Source organism: Ovis canadensis, chromosome 17 (assembly GCF_042477335.2).
Source record: "Ovis canadensis isolate MfBH-ARS-UI-01 breed Bighorn chromosome 17, ARS-UI_OviCan_v2, whole genome shotgun sequence".
In the NCBI taxonomy this organism is placed as follows: domain Eukaryota; kingdom Metazoa; phylum Chordata; class Mammalia; order Artiodactyla; family Bovidae; genus Ovis; species Ovis canadensis.
In genome coordinates, this window is record NC_091261.1 from 40075799 (window position 1) to 40095611 (window position 19813).

At 35.2% G+C, this 19813-nt stretch overlaps 1 protein-coding gene across 2 annotated transcripts in view; it reads right to left on the bottom strand.

Annotated features, from left to right (window-relative positions):
- The window catches only part of LARP1B (La ribonucleoprotein 1B), a 126982-nt gene that overhangs the window by 16049 nt on the left and 91120 nt on the right, over positions 1-19813 (bottom strand). For both annotated transcript variants that reach the window (XR_011249887.1, XM_069557436.1), the window contains 4 exons: positions 17410-17618; positions 16856-16962; positions 2019-2179; positions 1525-1669 (listed from right to left, as the gene is read on the bottom strand). Coding sequence is in view for 1 of the 2 variants with exons in the window: in XM_069557436.1 (XP_069413537.1) it covers positions 1525-1669; positions 2019-2179; positions 16856-16962; positions 17410-17618 (622 nt within the window). In the remaining variant the exon portion in view is untranslated. The remainder of the gene's footprint in view (positions 1-1524; positions 1670-2018; positions 2180-16855; positions 16963-17409; positions 17619-19813) is intronic.

Consider the following 19813-nt stretch of genomic DNA (forward strand, 5'->3'; position numbering starts at 1 on the left):
ATAAAATTAAAAAAAAACTTTTTTAAAGAAATGGCAAATTTTGCCTTTTGTGCCAACTCAGATAAACTGGCAGTAGCCATTAAAGGTGTGAGAAGAAAGACTATAAATCTGAATTCGAGAACAATATTAAATAATGCTGGGATTGATTAGAGATGTCAGTAATGAGGTATACATGCCATTTATCTATCATTCCTGATCAAGATTCTAGATGAAAACTAAACAGGCTTTATTTTTACACAAGTCAGAGCAAGTATAAAAAAATTGTTTTTTCAGAAAAAGTTTTTGCAGCATCTTGTATTTCTCTTGAAGATCACAAATTGATTAACAATGGATTCTTATTTGAGCTTTACAAGAGAAATCCACAGATCCAATCACGCATAGATTATGGAGTACTATAGTATATACTATTGAAAAAAACATGCAGATAAGTGGACCCATTCAGGTACAAATCGGTATTGTTGAAGGGTCAACTGTAGTAGGAAAAAATGAGATTGAACAGGTGAGTCAGGAGGTATCATGAGAGGCCTTACTTCTTGTCTCAAGGAATCTTAACAATTGGTTTGGCTCTAAGCATGTATCAATTTGGGGATGTATATATGCACATCCAAGGGAAATCTGTAATGGTGAGGGCAAGGGAGAGAAAAATGTCTCTCAAATTTCATTTGGCTTTTGTACCAGCCACTAAGCCAGTTCCAAACAGTCCCATCTCCTGATATACACAAACCTGTGTAGCTCCCTCCTATATTATACCAGGGTTGGTTTGTGTGAACACAGTAATATGGCAGAAGTGATGTCACTTTCAGGTGTAGGTTATGTAAGACATTGACGCGTCCATCTTGGAAGTTCTCCTCTTTCTTAGATCATTCACTCTGAGTGAAGTCATATGGTGAAATGCCTATGGGGAGGCCTAGGTGGTGAGGTACTTAAGCCTCTTGCCAATATCCAAGTGAATGAGCTTGAAGAAGATCCTCTATCCTCTTCAGAGACGGCAGCCCTATTCAATACCTTGACTGCAATCCTACAGGGGAACTGAGCCAGAGATACTCGGTTAAGTTGTTCCTGGAGCCTTGACCCTTAGAAACTATTACCTAATAAATGTTTGTTATTTTAAGCTTTTAATTTCTGGGGTATTCTGCTATGCAGCAGCAGAAAACTAATACAGTCTTTTCCTTAGCTATCACATGGTATTTTCACAGTCCAAAATCAGACTACTTCAGGGACTTCCCTGATGGTCCAGCGGTTAAGCATCTCCTGGCCAAAGCAAGGGACATGGGTTCTATCCCTGGGTCAGGAAGATCCCACATGCCACAGGGCAACTAAGTCCGTGAGCCACAACTACTGAGCCCACTTGAACCAGAGCCTGTGCACCGAAAAGAGAGAAGCTACTGCAGTGAGAAGCCCATGCACTTGGTGCAACTAGAGAAAGCCCATGCATAGCAATCAAGACCCAGTGCTTCCAAAAATAAATCAACTTTAAAAAATAAAAATTCCCTCCAAGTGTAAAAATATGAGAAAATATTTGACCTGTAATTTTCTTTTGCATCTTCCCAAGCAAGTTGTCTAAATTCCTCATACATTTTTTTATTGAAGTGATCTCTGAGGAAAAAGGACCAGAAACGAAAGAGGGTATTCATTTCTTGGGACTGGCCAATTCCCAAACGTTTTCTCTCTGGAAAAAGTCAAAATGGCAGACATTTTACATAGTATAAAATAAAGAAAGCTGAAATACATTAATCTCCAAAAACATATTTGGGTTTCTTCTAAACAAAGAATAATCATTTTTCTGACTCATTGCTCAAGTTTAAGCATTTGTCAATGGTAATGAGAATACAGTAAACTTTATTCCCTAATGTACCTAAACTATAAAATACATGAATAAAGAATATATAAAAACATTTAAGGCAATTAAAACAAAACAAAATAAAAGAATATTTAACCTGATATTAAATGTTACAACTTGAATTTGCTACAATTATGTTTTAATCTTAAAGCTCACTATATAAAGGAAAGCATCTTACCACTCAGGCATCTTCTACGATACTTGTGGTACACTTGTTGGGTAAAGCCGTTTTCCTTCAAAAGTTCATGGGAAGGGTGCTGGAACTTTGGGAATGAATGAGGAGTACATCCATAACTTCCTATTAGTTGTGTACCTTCTGAAGGCGAAGCATTTGAACTGCTGTTTGAGGAGGGGGAAAAAAACCTTCAAACTGAAATATCGAGAACCAATTTGCACTGTTTGTTACTGAGAGTTTGAACAGTGAAGGCATTAGCCCCTAAAACTCTCCTAAACTAATGATATACAGCTATTCATGTTCAACACACGGTTTAATTCAGAAGTTGATAAAGGACATGGTCATAAATCCTCAAACTGAAACAGTAAATAGAAGCAGATAACTCACCAGCTAGCTTACTCCTCTTTTCCAGATCTGTTAATTTAGTTTACATTTTTTTTTCTTATGGTACTGGAGAAATTTTCAATTTTTATGAGTAATTAGGTTAATAATACAAATTGAATAAGTAGAAATGAGGAGTAAAATCCGGCAGACAATATTTTCATTATCCTAAAGACATACCTGCTGCTGCTGCTGCTAAGTCGCCTCAGTTGTGTCTCACTCTGTGCTACCCCACAGATGGCAGCCCACCTGGCTCCCCCGTCCCTGGGATTCTCCAGCCAAGAACACTGGTGGGGGTTGCCATTTCCTTCTCCAATGCATGAAAGTGAAAAGTGAAAGTGAAGGTGCTCAGTCGTGTCCGACTCGTCACGACCCCATGGACTGCAGCCTACCAGGCTCCTCTGTCCATTGGATTTTCCAGGCAAGAGTACTGGAGTGGGGTGCCATTGCCTTCTCCAAAGACATACCTACATCTCTGTAGATCAATTTCACCTCTGAAATTTCACCTTTATCCATCTTTTCCTTTTCATCTTCACTCTATTATTCAAATTGAGGCTTTCTTTCTTTCACTTGAACTAACTGGTGTCTGGGTTTTCCAACCTCCTTTCTCTATGCTGTCACCAAAGTGATCTCCCTAAAACTGATTTAAATCACTGGTTCTCAATATGTGATCTGCAGATACTTAGAGGGGTTCCTAAGAACCTTTCAGAAAGCCTGCAAGGTCAAAACTATTTACAAAATTTTAGACATTCTTTGCCCTCTTCATTGTGTTCACATTTGTACTGATGGTACTAAAGCAATGGTGTATAAAACTGCTGATGCAAACTGAAGCATTGGCACCAAAGTTTACTTACTACTGATTGTATTATTCACTGCTATGTAATACTTGAATTTTTTTCTTTTGCCAGTTTTATCTTAAGAGATCCTTGATGAAGCAAACAAAATTAACTTTACAAAATCTCAACACTTGAGTACGTCTTACTGCGTGTGACAAAATGGAACAGAAGCTTTAGTTTTGCAAAATGAGAATGTTCTGGAGATGTTTCACAACAATGTGAATATACTTAACACTGCTGAACTGTACTCTTCAAAATGGTTGAGATGGTAAATTTCATTCTATGTGTTTATTATCACAATCAGGAGGAGAAAAGCACTTTTGAAGCATATCAAAGTATGATGGCTGTTGTTATGGACTGTTTGTTGACTTCCTAACCCCCAATGTGATGGTTTTAGGAGTAAATATGTCATGATGGCAGAGCCTTCATAATAAGTGGGATTAGTGCCATTACGAGAGGAGATATAAGAGTACTTCCCACTCTCTCGGCTCTCTGCTATGTGAGGATACAACAAGACGGTCATGAGCAAACTAGGAAGCAGGCCCTCACCAGACACAGGATCTGTGGGCATCTTAATCTCAGATCTGCGAGAAATAAACACTTGCTATTTAAGCTCCTCAGTCTATGACATATTTGTTACAGCAGTACTATGACAGTTGTACTAAGTCAAAGCACTCCTGAAAAAAAGTTGTGACCTGGACTAGCTGATTTTTTTCATGGAATACCATTTTTAATTAGAAGATTAACCAACAACTTATAGTTATTCAGACTTCGTTTTGGCTCAGTCATTTCTTTGAAAATGAACACATGAATCTGTTTGTTTCCTCAACAAAATGTTGAGGAAAAATCCAAATTTCATGCAAAAATAAGGATTTTGGAAACTTTTTGTTTGTTACCATAAGCCTAGTAGTTTCCATTCATACCTAAACACTTACCTAATGAAATCAGTGGCGGGTTTTTTTTTTTAAGACTTTGTGTGTGATGTAAAATATATATGATATTTGTAATTTTAATCATTCTTTAGTGTAGTGGCTCATCAGCATTAAATATTCACATTATATCACTACTATCTCTACCAAAAACTTCTTTATCATCCCCAACAAAAACTCTATTCATTAAATAATAATACTTTCCCTCTCCCTGTAGCCCCCAATAAATTCTATTCTACTTCGTCTTTGAAATTTGACTATTCTAGGTACTTCATATAAGTGGAAGCATACTAAATTCATCCTTCTGAGTCTGCCTTATATCACTAAGCATGTTTGTTCTCAAGGTCCATGTCGAGGCTTAAATCAAAATTTCATTATTCTTTATGGTTGAACCACATCCCATTGTATGTCTATACCTATTGTGTTACCTAGTCATATGTTGATGGACTATGTATTGTTTTTACCCTCTGGCTATTATGAATACTGCTTCTATAAACATGGGCATAAAAATATCTGTTCAACTGACACTTTTCATTTCTTTTGGATATAGATTTGGGATTAAAATAGCTAGGTTATACGGTAATTTTATGTTTTACCATTTTGAGAAAATGCCAAACTTTTTTCCACAATGGCTGCAGCCTTTTATATTTCCAAGAGCAAAGCACAAGGTTCTAATTTCTCCACATCCACACAAACATTTACTTTCAATTTTTAAAATCATACACATCTGTATTAGTCAGCTCAACTGCCATAACAAGATACTGCAGACTTGGGTGGCTTAAACAATAGAAATTTCTGTTCTCACAGTCCTAGAGGCCTGAAGTCCAAGATCGTAGGGCCAGAAGTTTTGGTTTCTCGAGAAGTCTCTATTTCTGGCTTACAGAAAGCCACCTTCTCAAGGTGTCCTCACAAGGCCTTTCCTCTCTCTGTCTACATGCAGAAAGAGAGAGATCTCTGGTGTTTCTTCCTCTTCTTATTAAGGTCACTAGCCCTATGTTATTAGAGCCCCATTCTGACAACTTCATTTAAGCTTAATTTCCTTAGAGGTCATATCTCAAATACAATCACACGGCAGGGTTAGGGTTTCACCATATAATTTTGGAAAGACAATTCAGTCCATAACACCATCATAATGGGTGTGAAGGGATATCTCATTTTGGTTTTTGATTTACATTTCTCAAATGATTAATGATATTACACTCCTTTTCACAGGTTTATTGGCCATTTGTACATCTCCTCTGGAGAAATATCTATTCAAATCCTTTCCCTATTTTTGAATTGGGGTTTTTTTGGTTACTGTTGAAGTTGTTGAAGATTTTTTTAGACTATTAACCCCCTTATCAGATATATAATTTGCAAATGTTTTCTCTCATTCAGTAGGTGGGTTTCCCTGGTGGCTCAGATGGTAAAGAATCCATCTGTAATGCGGGAGACCTGGGTTTGATCCCTGGGTGGGGAAGATCCCCTGGAGGAGGGCATGGCAACCCACTCCAGTATTCTTGCCTGGAGAATCCCCATGGACAGAGGAGCCTGGTGGGCTACAGTCCATAAGGTTACAAAGAGTCGGACACGACTGAGTGACTAAGCACAGCACATTCAGTAGGTTGTCTTTCCACTTTGATAGTATTCTTTTTTATACAAAAGTGCATAATTATGATGAAGTAAAACTTATCTATTTTTCTCTTTTATTGCCTGTGCTTTTGTGTCATGCTCAAGAAACCACTGTCAAATCTAGCATCATAAAGATGTTCCCCTATGTTTTCTTCTAAGAGTTTTATAGTTTTAGCTCTTAGGTTTATGTCTTCAATCCATTCCAATTAATTTTTTTGTATCTGGTGTAAAGTATGGATCTCATCCTTTCACACACTGGATTATCCAGTTTCCCAGCACCATTTATTAAAAAGATGATCCTCTCCTTCATTGAACAGCACCATTGTAGAAAATAAACTGACCATATATGACAGTGTTTATTTCTAGATTCTTTTTTCAATTCCATTAGTCTACATGTCTGTCCTTAAGCCAAGACCAAACTGTTTTAATTACTGTTTTGTAGTAACTTTCAAAGTTGGCAAGTGTTGGTCCTTCAATTTTATTTTTTTAAGGTCATTTTGGCTTTCCAGGGTTCCCTGCAATTGTATAAAAAATTGAGGATAAGCTTTTTCCATTTTTGTAGGGACTGTGTCAAATATATATAGATCATTTAGAACTGCAATAATGTCTTAACAATGTTAAGTCTTCCTATCCATGAAAATGGGCTGTCTTTCCATTTATTTAGGTCTACTAAATTTTTTTAGTTTTCATCATGTGTCTTTTGTTTCCTTGGTTAGATTATTCCTAAGTATTTATTTTTTTAAGATGCTAATGTAAATAGAATTGCTTTCTGAATTTTTTTTTCAAATTGTTCAGTGCTGCATATAGAAAGACAACTGATTTATATGCATTTTGTACACAGGAATTCCAGCACAACAGTGAATACCAGTGACAAAAGCATGTATCCCTGTCTTGTTCCTGATTTTAGGATGACAGCTTTTAGTCTTTCACCAGAGTATAAGGCCCACCATGGTTTCTCATAAATACCTTTTATCATGTTGGAGAATTTTCCCTCTAATTTTTGCATTCTAAGAGTTTTTAATCATGAAAGGACATTGGATTGTATCAAATAACTTTTCTATGTCAGTTGAAATGATTACATAGTTTTTTCCCTTTTTCTATTAATATGATGCATTGTATTGGTTTCCTTATATTATATTGAATCACTTATACTACTGGGATAAATCCCATTTGTCAAGGTGAATAATCCTCTTAATACACTGTTAGATTTAATTTGCTAATATTTTCTGAGGACATATGCATTTATATTCATAAGGGATACTGGGATGTATTATATTTTCTTGTGATGCCTTTATCTGGCTTTGGTATTAGGGTAATGCAGGCCTCAATAGAATAACTATTCCCTTCTCTTCAGTTTTTTGAAAGAGTCTGAGGAGAGTTAGTGCTAACTCTTCTTCAAATATTTGGCAGAATTCACTAGTGTAACCATTTGATTCAGAATTTTGTTAGAGGTTTCTGATTACTGATTCAATCTCTTTATTTCTTATAGGTGGGTTGAATTTTTTATTAAATTAGTTTAGGTAATTTATGTGTTTCAAGGAATTTATTCTAGGTTATGTAATTTGTTGATATATAACAACTTGCTCATAGTATTCTCTTGGAATCCCTTTTATCTCTGTAATGTCAGTAATAATGCCTCCATTTTCATTCCTGATTTGAGTTTCTTGCATCTTCTTTTTTTTCCTTCATGGATGAGAAATTCATGGATATGGAGGGTCAAATGTATTTTCTAATTTCCACTGTAATTTCTTCTTTGACCCATGGGGTACTTCAGAATGTGCTATTTAATTTCTACATATGTGTGAATTTTCATTTTCCTTCTGTTAGGGATTTCTAACATCCCATTGTTGTCAGAGAAGATACTTTGTGTGATCCCTCTTTTAAAATTTATTAGAAATTCTGTTATGGTCAAACATATAGTCTATTGTGAATGCCCCACATGATCTTAAGAATTTGTATTCTTCCACTGTTAGGTTAATACGGCCTTCCCTGATAGATCAGTTGGTAAAGGATCCACCTGCAGTGCAGGAGACCCTGGTTCCATTCCTGGATCAGGAAGATCTGCTGGAGAAAGGATAGGCTACCCACTCCAGTATTCCTGGGCTTCCCTTGTGGCTCAGCTGGTAAGGAATTCGCCTGCAATGCAGGAGGCCTGGGTTCGATCCCTGGGTTGGGAAGATCCCCCGGAGAAGGGAAAGGTTACCCACTCTAGTATTCTGGCCTGGAGAAGTATGGGGTCACAAAGAGTCAGACACGGCTGAGTGACTTTTCACACTATTCACACACTATTGTTACGTGAAAAATTCTTAAATGTGTTAGGTCTAATTGCCTTATAATATTGTTCATGTACTCTATTTTGTTAATCATTTTATGTTGGGTTGGCTGATCTATGCATTATTGCAAGCAGGGTATTGAAATCTCCAATTATGCTTACAGAATGTTTATTTTTCCTCTTAATTCTGCCCATTTTTGTTTCATATATCTCCTGAGGGGCTGTTATTAGTTACATAAATGCTATGTCTTCTATATTGAACCTTCTATTAATATATAATGTCCTTATCTCTTGTATTTTTCTTAGATTTAAAGTATAGTTTGTCTGATATTAAAACAGCTACCCCAGCTCTCTCAAATGTGCATCTTTTACCATCCTTTCACTTTCAATCTATTTGTGTCTTTGAATTTAAATGGCAACCCACTCCAGTATCCTTGCCTGGAAAATCTCATGGACAGAGGAGCCTGGTGGACTGCAGTCCATGGGGGTCGCAAAGAGCTGGGCACAACTGAGCGACTAACACTAACTAACACTAACTAGTAGATGTATATAGTTGGATCATGTTTTTTACCATTCTACCAATCTCTGTCTTCTGATTGGAAAATGAAGTCTATTAATTTAAAGTCATTCATTTAAAGTAACTGCTGGTAAGGAAGGACCTGCCATTTTGTTATTAGTTTTCTATATGCCTTATAGATTTGCTGTCCCTCACTTCCTCTTACTGTCAACTTTTGTGTTGTTTCTTTTCCTTCTGAATAAAATATTTTGACTCTCATCATTTCCTCTTATATATGATCTATATATTTTCTCTTTGTAGTAGTCTTGAGGATTATAATTAATAAAAACTCTACTCAACATATCTGTTCCCTACTTTCTGTTACTGATTAAATCTTTATATACTATATAACAAAGCAGTAATTTTTTAAAGTTATTTGTCTTTTAAATAACATAGAAAGTAAAAAGTGGAGTTATAAGTTAAATTACAGTAAAACTCTTACCAAAATTGCTTCTTTCTTCATATGTCTTCACGTTACTGTCAAGTGTCCATTCATTTCAAACTGAGGACTACCTTTAGCATTTCTTACTGGGGAAATCTAGCAAACTCTGAAAATCTAGCAAATCTAACAAACTCCTTCAGCTTTTTTTTTTTTAGTGAATACTTTATCTTTTAAAGAAACATTAGCATTATGGCAAATTGAATGGAAGGCATAGAAATTTCCCTTATACCATCTATACTTCCTGCTCCCCAGACCATGGCCTCCTCCACTATCAACATCCAGCACATCTACCACCAGAGTAGTAACATTTGTTACAAATGACCAATCCACACTGACAACATTATAATCACCCAAAGTTCACAGTTACATTAGCCTTTACTCTTGGTGCTGTGCATTCTATACTTTATAACAAGAAGTAGCTATCATTACAGTGTCATACATAGTATTTTCACAGCCTAAAAATCCCCTAAGTTCCAACTACTCATCTCTCCTTCCCCGCAACCCCTGGAAAAAACTGGTCTTTCTATCCATAGTTTTCCTTTTCCAGAATGTCAAATAGTTGGAATTTTACAGTGTGTAGCCTTTTCAGATTGAATCCTTTCACTTAGTAATATGCATTTAAGGTTCTTCCATGTCTTTTCATGGTTTCATAGCTCATTTCTTTTTTACTATCAAATACTATTTCATTGTCTGGATATATTACAGTTTATCCACTTGAAAGACATCCTGGCTGCTTCCAAAATTGGGCAATTATAAATAAAGTTGCTTTAAATATCCATGCACAGATTTTCATGTGGACGTAAGTTTTCAGCTCCTTTGGGTAAGTACCACGGAGGGTGACTGCTAGATGGTATGTAAGAGTATGTTTAGTTTTGTAAGAAACTTCCAAACTATTTTCCAAATGGCTGTACCATTTTAGATCCCAAAATATTGCCAGTGAATGAGAGTTTCTGTTAATCCATATTTTCACCAACATTTATTAGTGTTGTCAGTGTTCTGGATTTGGCCATTCTAACAGGTGTGTTGTACAATCTCATTGCTGTCTCACTTTTCCAATTCCCTGATAATATATGATGTGGATGGAGTATCTTCATGTGCTTATTTGCCATTTGTATATCTTATTTGGAGAGGTACCAGATAGGTCTTTGGCCCATTTTCTAACAGGTGCTTTTTAATTTTGTTTGTTTTACTGTTGAGTTTTAAGAATTCTATAAGAGCTTTATTGATGAGTTTTATTGTATATCATAGACAATAGTCCTTTCTCAGATGTGTCTTTTATAAATACTTTCTGCCACTCTGTGGCATGTCTTTTCATTCTCTCGTCAGTGTCATTCACAGAGCAAAAGTTTTCCACTTTTATCAAGTTCAGCTTCTTGATTTCTTCCTTCACAAATTTCACTTTTGGCATCATATCTAAAAAGTCAACATCCAACCCAGGATCGTAGATTTTCTCCTGTTATCTTGAAGGAGTTTTATAGTTTTGTGAGGTCTCTGATCCACTTTGAGTTAGTTTCTGAGAAGCACATAAGATCTATGTTTAGACTTGTTTACATATGAATGTTCAATTGTGCTAAGCACCATTAGTTAAAAAGATTATTTTTGCTCCACTGTATTGCCTTTGCTCCTTTGTCAAAGACATTTGACTTTATTTATGTGGATCTATTTCTGGGCTCTCTAGTTTGTTCCATTCATATATTTATCAAAATTTTCACCAATATCACACTGTTTTGATCACTGTAGTTTTACAGTAAGTCTTGAAGCCAGGTTATATTAATTTTCTAACTTTGTTCTTCTTAAATATCATGTTGGCTATTCTGGGTCTTTTGCTTCTCCACAAAAAATTTAAGAATCAGTCTGTTAACATCCACAAAATAACTTCCTGGGATTTTTTTTATTGGAATTGTTTTGAATATGTAGATCTAGTTGGGAAGAACTGACATCTTGACAGTACTCTTTCTATCCATGAACACGGAATATAACTCCATTTATTTAGTTTTTTTAAAAATTCCTTTCATCAGAGTTTTATACTTTTCTTCATATAGATCTTGTACATATTTTGGGCAGGGTGATAATGCAAATAGTATTTTGCCCTTAATTTCAAATTCTACCAGTTCATTGCCAGTACATAGGGAAGTGATCCACATTTGTAATATTAACCATGTAACCTGTAATGCTGATGCAATTGCTTATTAGTTCCAGGAGTATATTGATTATTTATGACTTTCTACATAAACAATCATGTCATCTGTGAGCAAAGACTGTTCTGTTCCTTTCTTCTAAATCAATGTATCTTTTGTTTCTTTTTTCTCCCCTCAGGCTTTATCTCTGTCTTTCAAATTTGAAGGGCAGTTTTGCCAGATAAAGAATTCTTAGTTGACAGGTTTTTTTCCCCCCTGCACTTTGAATATATCAGTTTACTGGCTTTTGGCCTACAAGGATTCTGCTGAGAAACTGGCTAATACATTTACTAAGGATCCCTTGTATATGATGAGTATCTTCTCTTGTGCTGCTTTCAGGATTTTCTCTTTGTCTTTGGTTTTCAATAGTGTCATTATAAAGTGTCTTGAAGTTAGTCTCTTCTGGTTTATCCTACTTCAAGTTCATTAAGGTTACCAGATCTGTAGATTCATGTATTCTGTCAAGTTGGGAGCCACTATTCAAATATTCTTCTTGCCCCCTTTCTCTTTTCCTTTTGAGATTCCCACAGTGTGTGTACTGGTCTAGTTCATGTATCTGACAGATCCCTTAGATACTGCTTGACTTTTTCTTCATTCTTTCTGTTCCTCAGATTTGATAATTTAAACTGTTCCATCTTTAAGTCTGCTTATTCTTTTCTTTCTGCTTGATGAAAGCTACTTTTGAACCCCCTTGTGTATTTTTCATTTTAGTTACTGTATTTTCAGCTGCAGAATTCCTTTCTGGTTCCTTTATATAATTTCTCTCTCTCGGTAATCTTGTTTTCTTCATACATTGCTTTGCCATCTTTGTCTATATCTATTTAACTCTCTGAGTATCCTTAAAACAGCAGTTTTAAAGACTCTGATTAAGAAAAATGGGAATCAGAGCTTCATTAGGTACATTTTCATCAATTAATTTTATTCCTTCAAACGGACCATACTTTATTTCTTTGTAAGCCTTGTGATTTTTTTGTTGTTTAACAATGAAAATTTGAATCTTATACTGTGGTAACTCTGGAAATCAAATTCTCCCTCTTGCCCAGGGTTTGCTGTTTTTTTTTTTTTTCTCAACTGTTGTAGGGTAATTCTGTGCTGAGGTAAGTCTGAGGTGAAAGCTTAAAGTCTCTTAGATCTTTTTCTGAGCCTACATCTTTTCTTGGGCATGGGTGATCGTTTTCTAAATTTCCCTCCATTAGTGGTTGCTTTTGAATGTCAAAACAAAAAAAGACATTCAGCCAGTGTGGAAGAAACAATGGCCACCAGACTCTGAACTTTGTTGATCAGAAGCAGTTAGCAGTAAAGAATCAAAGCTACTCCATTTTGTAAGGTTCCAGGAAAAGAGCCTTTGGAAATCCCCTGACCTCACCCCACCACCTGTGAACCAATCAGAACCCTTGGCCAGCCTGGGAAATTCGAATCAAGCCCTGGAAAGGAGAACCAATCAGAACTCAACACCTAACCCTTCACCAGAAGGTGACCAATCAGACCCGGAGACTCCCGTTTTTTGAATTTTTTGCGCGAGAATACCCTATATAAGCAATGTAACCCAGAGCTCAGGGCTCCTCCCTATAGCTGCTGCATCGGTATCAGTGGGAACCCCAGCTCGAGCTTGGTAATAAAAACTCTCTTGCTTTTGCATCGGATATCGGCTCCCTGGTGGTCATTGGGAGATTTTGTGACTTGGGCATAACAGCAGTCGGAATACAAACTCCAATATTTGGAGGACGAAGTCCTCATTGCCTATTTTGGATCCAGCAAGTCATACCAGAGTGGGGGTTGCCATCTTCGCAAACGCCGGTTACAGGGCTGGGGGTGGAGGAAGATAGACAGCTGCTACTACACAAAAGGCTGACATCAACCAATATTGACAATTTACCCAACATGCTTTCCTCTGGAAGCTTTAAATGTTTAAGAAGATTGTAGAGTTCCAAAACTGTCGATACAGACAATTTCTGAAAATATAACTGTTGTTTAAGTGGTGAGACAGATACCTACCTATTCCTTCCCACTCTGTTATCTGCCTGACATTACTCTCCTTAGTGTGTTTATTTTAAGGCACCAAGCAAGGCATCCAGGAAGTTAATGCTTCAAAGACCCGAAACTCCCCGATGGCTTTCAGGGAAAGGTTTTTAAAGACAGGGTGAGGCAGACCAGGATCAGATATGTGGTTACCAAGGTAGAAGGAGAGGGCGAGAGGGATGGTCTGGGAGTTTGGGGTTGGTATATCCACACTACTACACTTAAAATGGATAAACAACAAGGTCCTACTGTATAGTACAGGGAACTATATCCAATTGCTTGGGATAAACCATAATGGAAAATATGAAAAAAAAAAAAAAGAATGTATAATAGGCTTCCCAGGTGACTCAGTGGTAAAGAATCTCCCTGACAATGCAGGAGACGCAATCCCTAGGTCAGGAAGATCCCCTGGAGGAGGAAATGGCAACCCACTCCAGCGTTCGTGCCTGGGAAATTCCAGGGACAGAGGAGCCTGACAGGCTACAGACCACAGGGTCGAAAAGAGTAGCACACGACAACTGTGTGCAGCACAGCAGCACTTATATATGTGTAACTGAGTCACTTTGCTGTACAGCAGAGATTGCCACGATACTGTAGACTGACTATACTTCAACAATTACAACAAAAAAAGACAGGGTGAGGGTGGGGGATTGTGGGGTACATGATCAGCTAGTTCTCATTTTGCTGACTGGTTGGTGGGGAGGTGTCAGGAGTTAATTTTGGTTCCAATGGGTATGGGGTATCTATGCTTATGGGCAGCACACAGTTAACTTCTTCCACCTGGTGGGGGTTTCAACATCACCTTTGATAGATGCTGCTGCCCTCACGGGGTCTCTATCATGAGATTTGAGAATCTTGCTTCTGCACTTGCAGTTTTGAGGCCTTGTTTCAATAAACATCCAGAACTGTGTGTACTCCTCAGTGCCTGCCCACCAGGCTGGCCTTCCTCTTGTCATCACATAGTTAACGCTGTGTGTTAGGCACATGTGATATACTCATTCATTTTGTGTTGGTTGTATTTTCTCTTGGGGTCCTCTTAAGAAAATACTGTAAGCTAGCCAGCAATAACTTTTTAATGGTTGCAGAATTCTTTGTATCTTTGGAAAGCAATATGTGTAACTGATGCCCTATTGTTGGACATTCATGGTGTTTCCTTCTCTCTTTCTTCTCTCTTTTCTCTTGCTTCCTCTTTCCCCTCCTCTTTTCCTCCTTCTCCTCCTCAGGGGTGACTTTTTAAAATGTGATTACTTTGGAATTTTATTTTGAGATATGTCATCATTTAGAAGTCTGCATAACTAAGTTAATCAAGTTTTCCAGGTGACCAGTGACTCATGATGTTACAAAAGCATGCATGACAAAAGAGCCATTCAAAGTGGAAGAAGTCCAGTGGATTTTAATGTAACATAGTATGAAAACTTCACTGAGTATAAGAAAGTCATTAACATATGGTTTCAGATTCCATATTGCAACTAATATTTTCAAAACTACCACTTGTTCAACTTTGGATAAAATCAAAGAATACCTACTTTGGACAATATCAAAGAATAAATTTTAATTATCTGAAAAGGCTATTAAAACATGTCTCCCTTCCCTGGATTTTATTATTCTATTTCAACAACAAAAGAAACCCACAAATGACAAGACTGAATATAGAAACATATGAGAATCCAGTTATCTCACATAAAACAAAACATTAAACAAATATGTAAAACTTTAAGACAAATACCACTCTATTCAGGAATCTTTTGTTTTGCGAACTATATCTTATTAAAATGTTTATTTAGGTTAATATAGAATATTTATCATTGTTATTTTAAATGAATGTTTAATTTCTTTCAGCTTTACTTTTAAATTCAATTTAATTTTTTATTAAACATTTCTTGTTAAATAAAAACTAACAGAATTCATTGCCAATAGACCAGCACAAGAAATATTTAAGAAATGAAGAGCATTGTAAATAGAAAAAATGAGAATATTTTTCAAACTTCCTTTTTCCTGTTAATTGTTTTAAAATCTAATTGTCTAAAAAATAATAATAACAAAGGATGGGAAGAGATGGAACTTTACTATAGTAAGGTTCTTATCCTATACATGTAATGATGTATCATTTGAAAGGAGATTATATGTTATAATGTACACTATAAACCCTAGAAGACTAGTTTAAAAAAAGAGAGAGAGATACAACAAGCCAATAGTAGAGATAAAACAGAATCATTACAAAAACCAAGCTGATCCAAAATAAAGTAGGAAAAAAGAAAAAGAATAGATAAGACAAATAGAATATAAGATGACAGATTTAAATCCAATCAATACTTACATTAATGTAACTGGTCAAAAGATTTGTTAAAGCAATTAAATAACCCTTCAATTAAAAATAAATAAATTTTTTAAAAAGATATGAATGTTTATAGTGGGGAAGGTTATGGTGAGGGAGGCAGGCAATGCAAAAGGTATAAGGGAACTCTGTACCTTCCACTCAATTTTGCTTATAACTAAAACTCTACAAGGTAAGTTAATTAAAAAAATTCACCCCTCATTATTGTAATTACATATTTGTCTGCCATCTCCAAATTAAGGTCTGTAAAGGCAGGGACTATATATATCGTCTTCTCTGCTATATATCAGTGCAACATTTTTCATCATTATCTACTTATCTCTAAACATACTCCTCCAATAAAAAATAATAATTAAAGAAACAAACTCTGAAAATGACTTAGAATACAAAATAACTAAGTAGACAATAGATGTGCAAGGAGAGCATATAGACATTTTATCTTTTAAGGAAAATATATCTAATGAGAACAAAATGAAAAGTACCACATGAATATCCCTGAAAAAAAATACTTGGAGATTTTCAGATCATGATAAACTCTCTAGTTTTTCTTTGACTAAAACGAATTCTTCCCTTATAGTAACCAGTCAAGAAAGATTTGTTTTCCTAAAAACTCATTTTCCAATTAGAAAGTTGATTAGATAATTATTTTGAAAATATCTATACAAATGCAAGACAGGTTTTCAAGAAACACAAAGCAATAGTAACTCACCTCTGCAATCACTGTACAGGACATAGCATAACCATATTTTTATAATGTATTTAACTGGCATAGTAAAAGTTCGTTCTGTCATCTCTTTTCAGATAAATAATAGTCTTTTGTAAAATTAAAGCTAAAAGAAAAATAACCAGCTAATCTAAATTATTTTCCCCCAAAGGAAAAACTCTAAAATATTAATGTGTTTTATTTCCATATCCTTTACATAGTTTGAACAGATTGTTTAGCACATTAACTCACTAAGAACCTACTATGCCACAAAATATCTGGAATCTTTCCAAAGATAATAACTTTAATAGACCTAAATATTTTTAATCTAAGAGTACACATTTGTGGAAATTACTTCAAAAAGGGGAAAAAAAAAAAACTATCCTACTGAATTATTCCTTAACATACTTATTGTAAAACTGTCCCACTTATTTCCTCTTCTTTGGCTTCTTTTTACTATTTTCATTGTTCTGTAACTTGCTAACATATCAATTTTTAAATGTTCCCAAATATCTAATTAGTAACTGTTTCCAGTGAACTTAAAATCAAGAACAAAGCAATGTCTGACAGATACAGTACCTGACAGAGGACGTTCTTGGTCCGTGATCTCTGGAGTCCATTACCCAACCAACATGACACTCTACAGGGGGATTTGTACTATGTCTTGTTTTTCTCTTTCTTGGACTCTAAGGAAAAAGAAGTCAAACATTGCAATTACTTTCAGTAGTGTGAACCTCACAAGTAAATTAAAACCCTCTGACTATAAACCAACTCAAACAGTTTCAGACTGTAGATGACACATTATGAAATCATATGAAGTCACAAAACTCAAACATCTCACATACAAGTTACAAAACTTAGCATGGCTAAGGTTTCAAAACAAGGATTAAAGAAAACACAGCTTAAAATGATTCTTTATTATACATTCTGATCATCTTTAATTAACACTATCCATTGTAAAGAAGTTATTCCTTAACCTGAGAAGACATCACTGTGGTAAAATATCATTTTTTTAAACAAATTCCTGCAACTTAAAATACAATTTTTTTATTGTGATAGAAACTAAAAAAGTTTCATTTTGTAATGGTGAAGTATACAAAATGTAGGCTTTATATTTTTGGTGTTCTGTGTACCTTTACATCAATAGCTTTGGGTTCTTTAACAGGATAAAATCTTGGTGTTTTGTTTGGATCTTGTAATCGAGGTGTTCGCGGTGTCTTGGGTGTCCTTGCAGGGTAAATTCTGGGAGATTCTGGAACTGCTGTGGGCAATGAACGGGCCATTGTTGCTGAAGATTCTTCTGAAACATCAAACAGTTTCTGAGCTAATTCATCAATCAAATCTGCAAAAAACAAACAAACAAACAAACAAACAAAACCAACTGTTAAAAGTATTTCAATGCTAGAAAAATTATTTTATTACTGAGAACAAGGATAATTCTGAAATTCTCTATTCTCAGAGTACTTTTTTCATTAGAAATATTTCAAATATACAAGAAAAAATTTAAGAAGAAAAAACACTTGTCTACACATCATCTAGATAACTAAATTTTAATTCTGCTTTGTTCCAAACTTTTTTTTTCAAGAAAAATATGCCTAATAACCTTTCCTAATCCCATTTTGTTTTTCCTCCTCAGAGATAACCAGGCTCTTATATTTGATACTTTTATCTATTACTCTATATATGTAGTAATATTATTTTGCATAATTAACTTGATATAAATGGCATCATAGTATAATATCATTTTGCAGGCTTTTTCAGTCAATATTTTGTTTGTGACCATTACTCAAGTTCTATTCATACAGCTTTGGTTTATTCATTTACACTGCAGAATATCATATTGTATACAAAATATTAAAATTTATTCATTCTCCTGAAGACAGTGTTTTCACATTTTTAGTATAATCAATAGTGGTGCAGTGAACATTGCTGAACATGTCTCTTTGTACAAGTATGAGTATTTATCTAGGGTTTATGTCTGAAATGGAAATACTGAGTCAAGCGCAATGTACTGTTTGCCAACCTACTTTCTATAGTGGTTTCACCAATTCATACTTTGACTAGCAGTTATCCTGGTAAAGGCTAGGTTTTGCTTAGACTTTTAAATATTTTTCCATCTCAGGGGATTTAAAAGGTATTTGCATTTCTTTGGCTACTAGTGAAGTTGAGCATATTTTTATATAGTCAGCACTCAGATTTCCCTTGTGTGAGCTTGCCATTCATATCCTTTTGATTATTTTTCTGTTGGGTTATTTTTATTAATTAGTTTGTGAAAATCTGAAGGTAAAACACTAAGTAAGCAAGCAAACAAATCAAGTTAAAGTGTCAAAACTGCAGGCTCTATCTCTATGTGGTTTTTATTCAGACTTATCAACTTCTTTTGATTCATACAATAAACTTTTGTTCACTCAACAAATATTACTGAGTACATTCCAAGTACTATTTAGACACGTTTGTAAACTCAAAAGGGAACAAACCCACTCTGTTACCTAGTCTCACGATCTTGGTATTTTCCTTCCTAGTCCATTATCTTTACTGTTGCCAGAATAATTATTCTGAGAAGCAAATTAGGTCATTTCATATTTCTGCTTAAAAATTTTCAGGTTTTTCCCCATTGCCTCTAGGAGAGGCATAGGCTCTTTATCATGGCATATAATACTCTCCTATTTTGCTCAAGTTTTGCTTCTATTGTCATTCTCCATTTCAATCTTGGTGCCCCAAATAGCAACCTACTTGTTATTTCTATTTTCTGTTGCTCTTGTTTTCTTGCATCATATCTTTTCATATGCTTTTTCCTGTATCTAAAAGTCCCTTTCCCTCATCTTTTTACACCCAACTAGACTCATATCATTCCTTTAAAATCCAGCACAGATGCTGAGTACTTTCTCTGGGAATGTGTAGCATTCTTCAAACATCTTCTGCCAACAGAATTAATCATTAATCAATTATTTTTTGTGCCACCTCTGCATTTTTATCCATTTATTTTTAGATTTGTTAAATTAAAAATTTATTTTCTTATACATCTTCCATTAAATGCTAGCAGTAAATCTCAGTGCTTCTCTGAAAGCAAGGGCCACAATCTATATATGTACACCGGGATCTACAATTGTGCCTAGGAAAAAGTATATCCCCATCCAATGACTGAAAAACTTAACTGAATTGTGTTAACGGTATTTTTCTGTATGGTAAGATGATACACAATCTCAGGGGTTAAAAGTAGGAGCATACACTGAAAAATATGGTAAATCCAGTGCCCTTGTAAAAGAAATATTCAAAGATATAGGAGCAGTAACAACCCAGAAATAGTAAGCTTCCTAGCATATAGATTATGGCTTCTAAATTCTACTTCCCACTGATCAGTCTCTTTAAAAAAAAAAAAGTCGGAAGCACAAAGTATTATAAAAGCTTAGGAAATCTTGAGCCAGAAAGCAATGAAGTTAAAAATGAAAATATTAGCATGGTTCATGGAGACATAGCAGCAAACTTTAGGAGACACTGCCAGTCAAAACAATGACTGAATTGGCCTAAGAACATCAA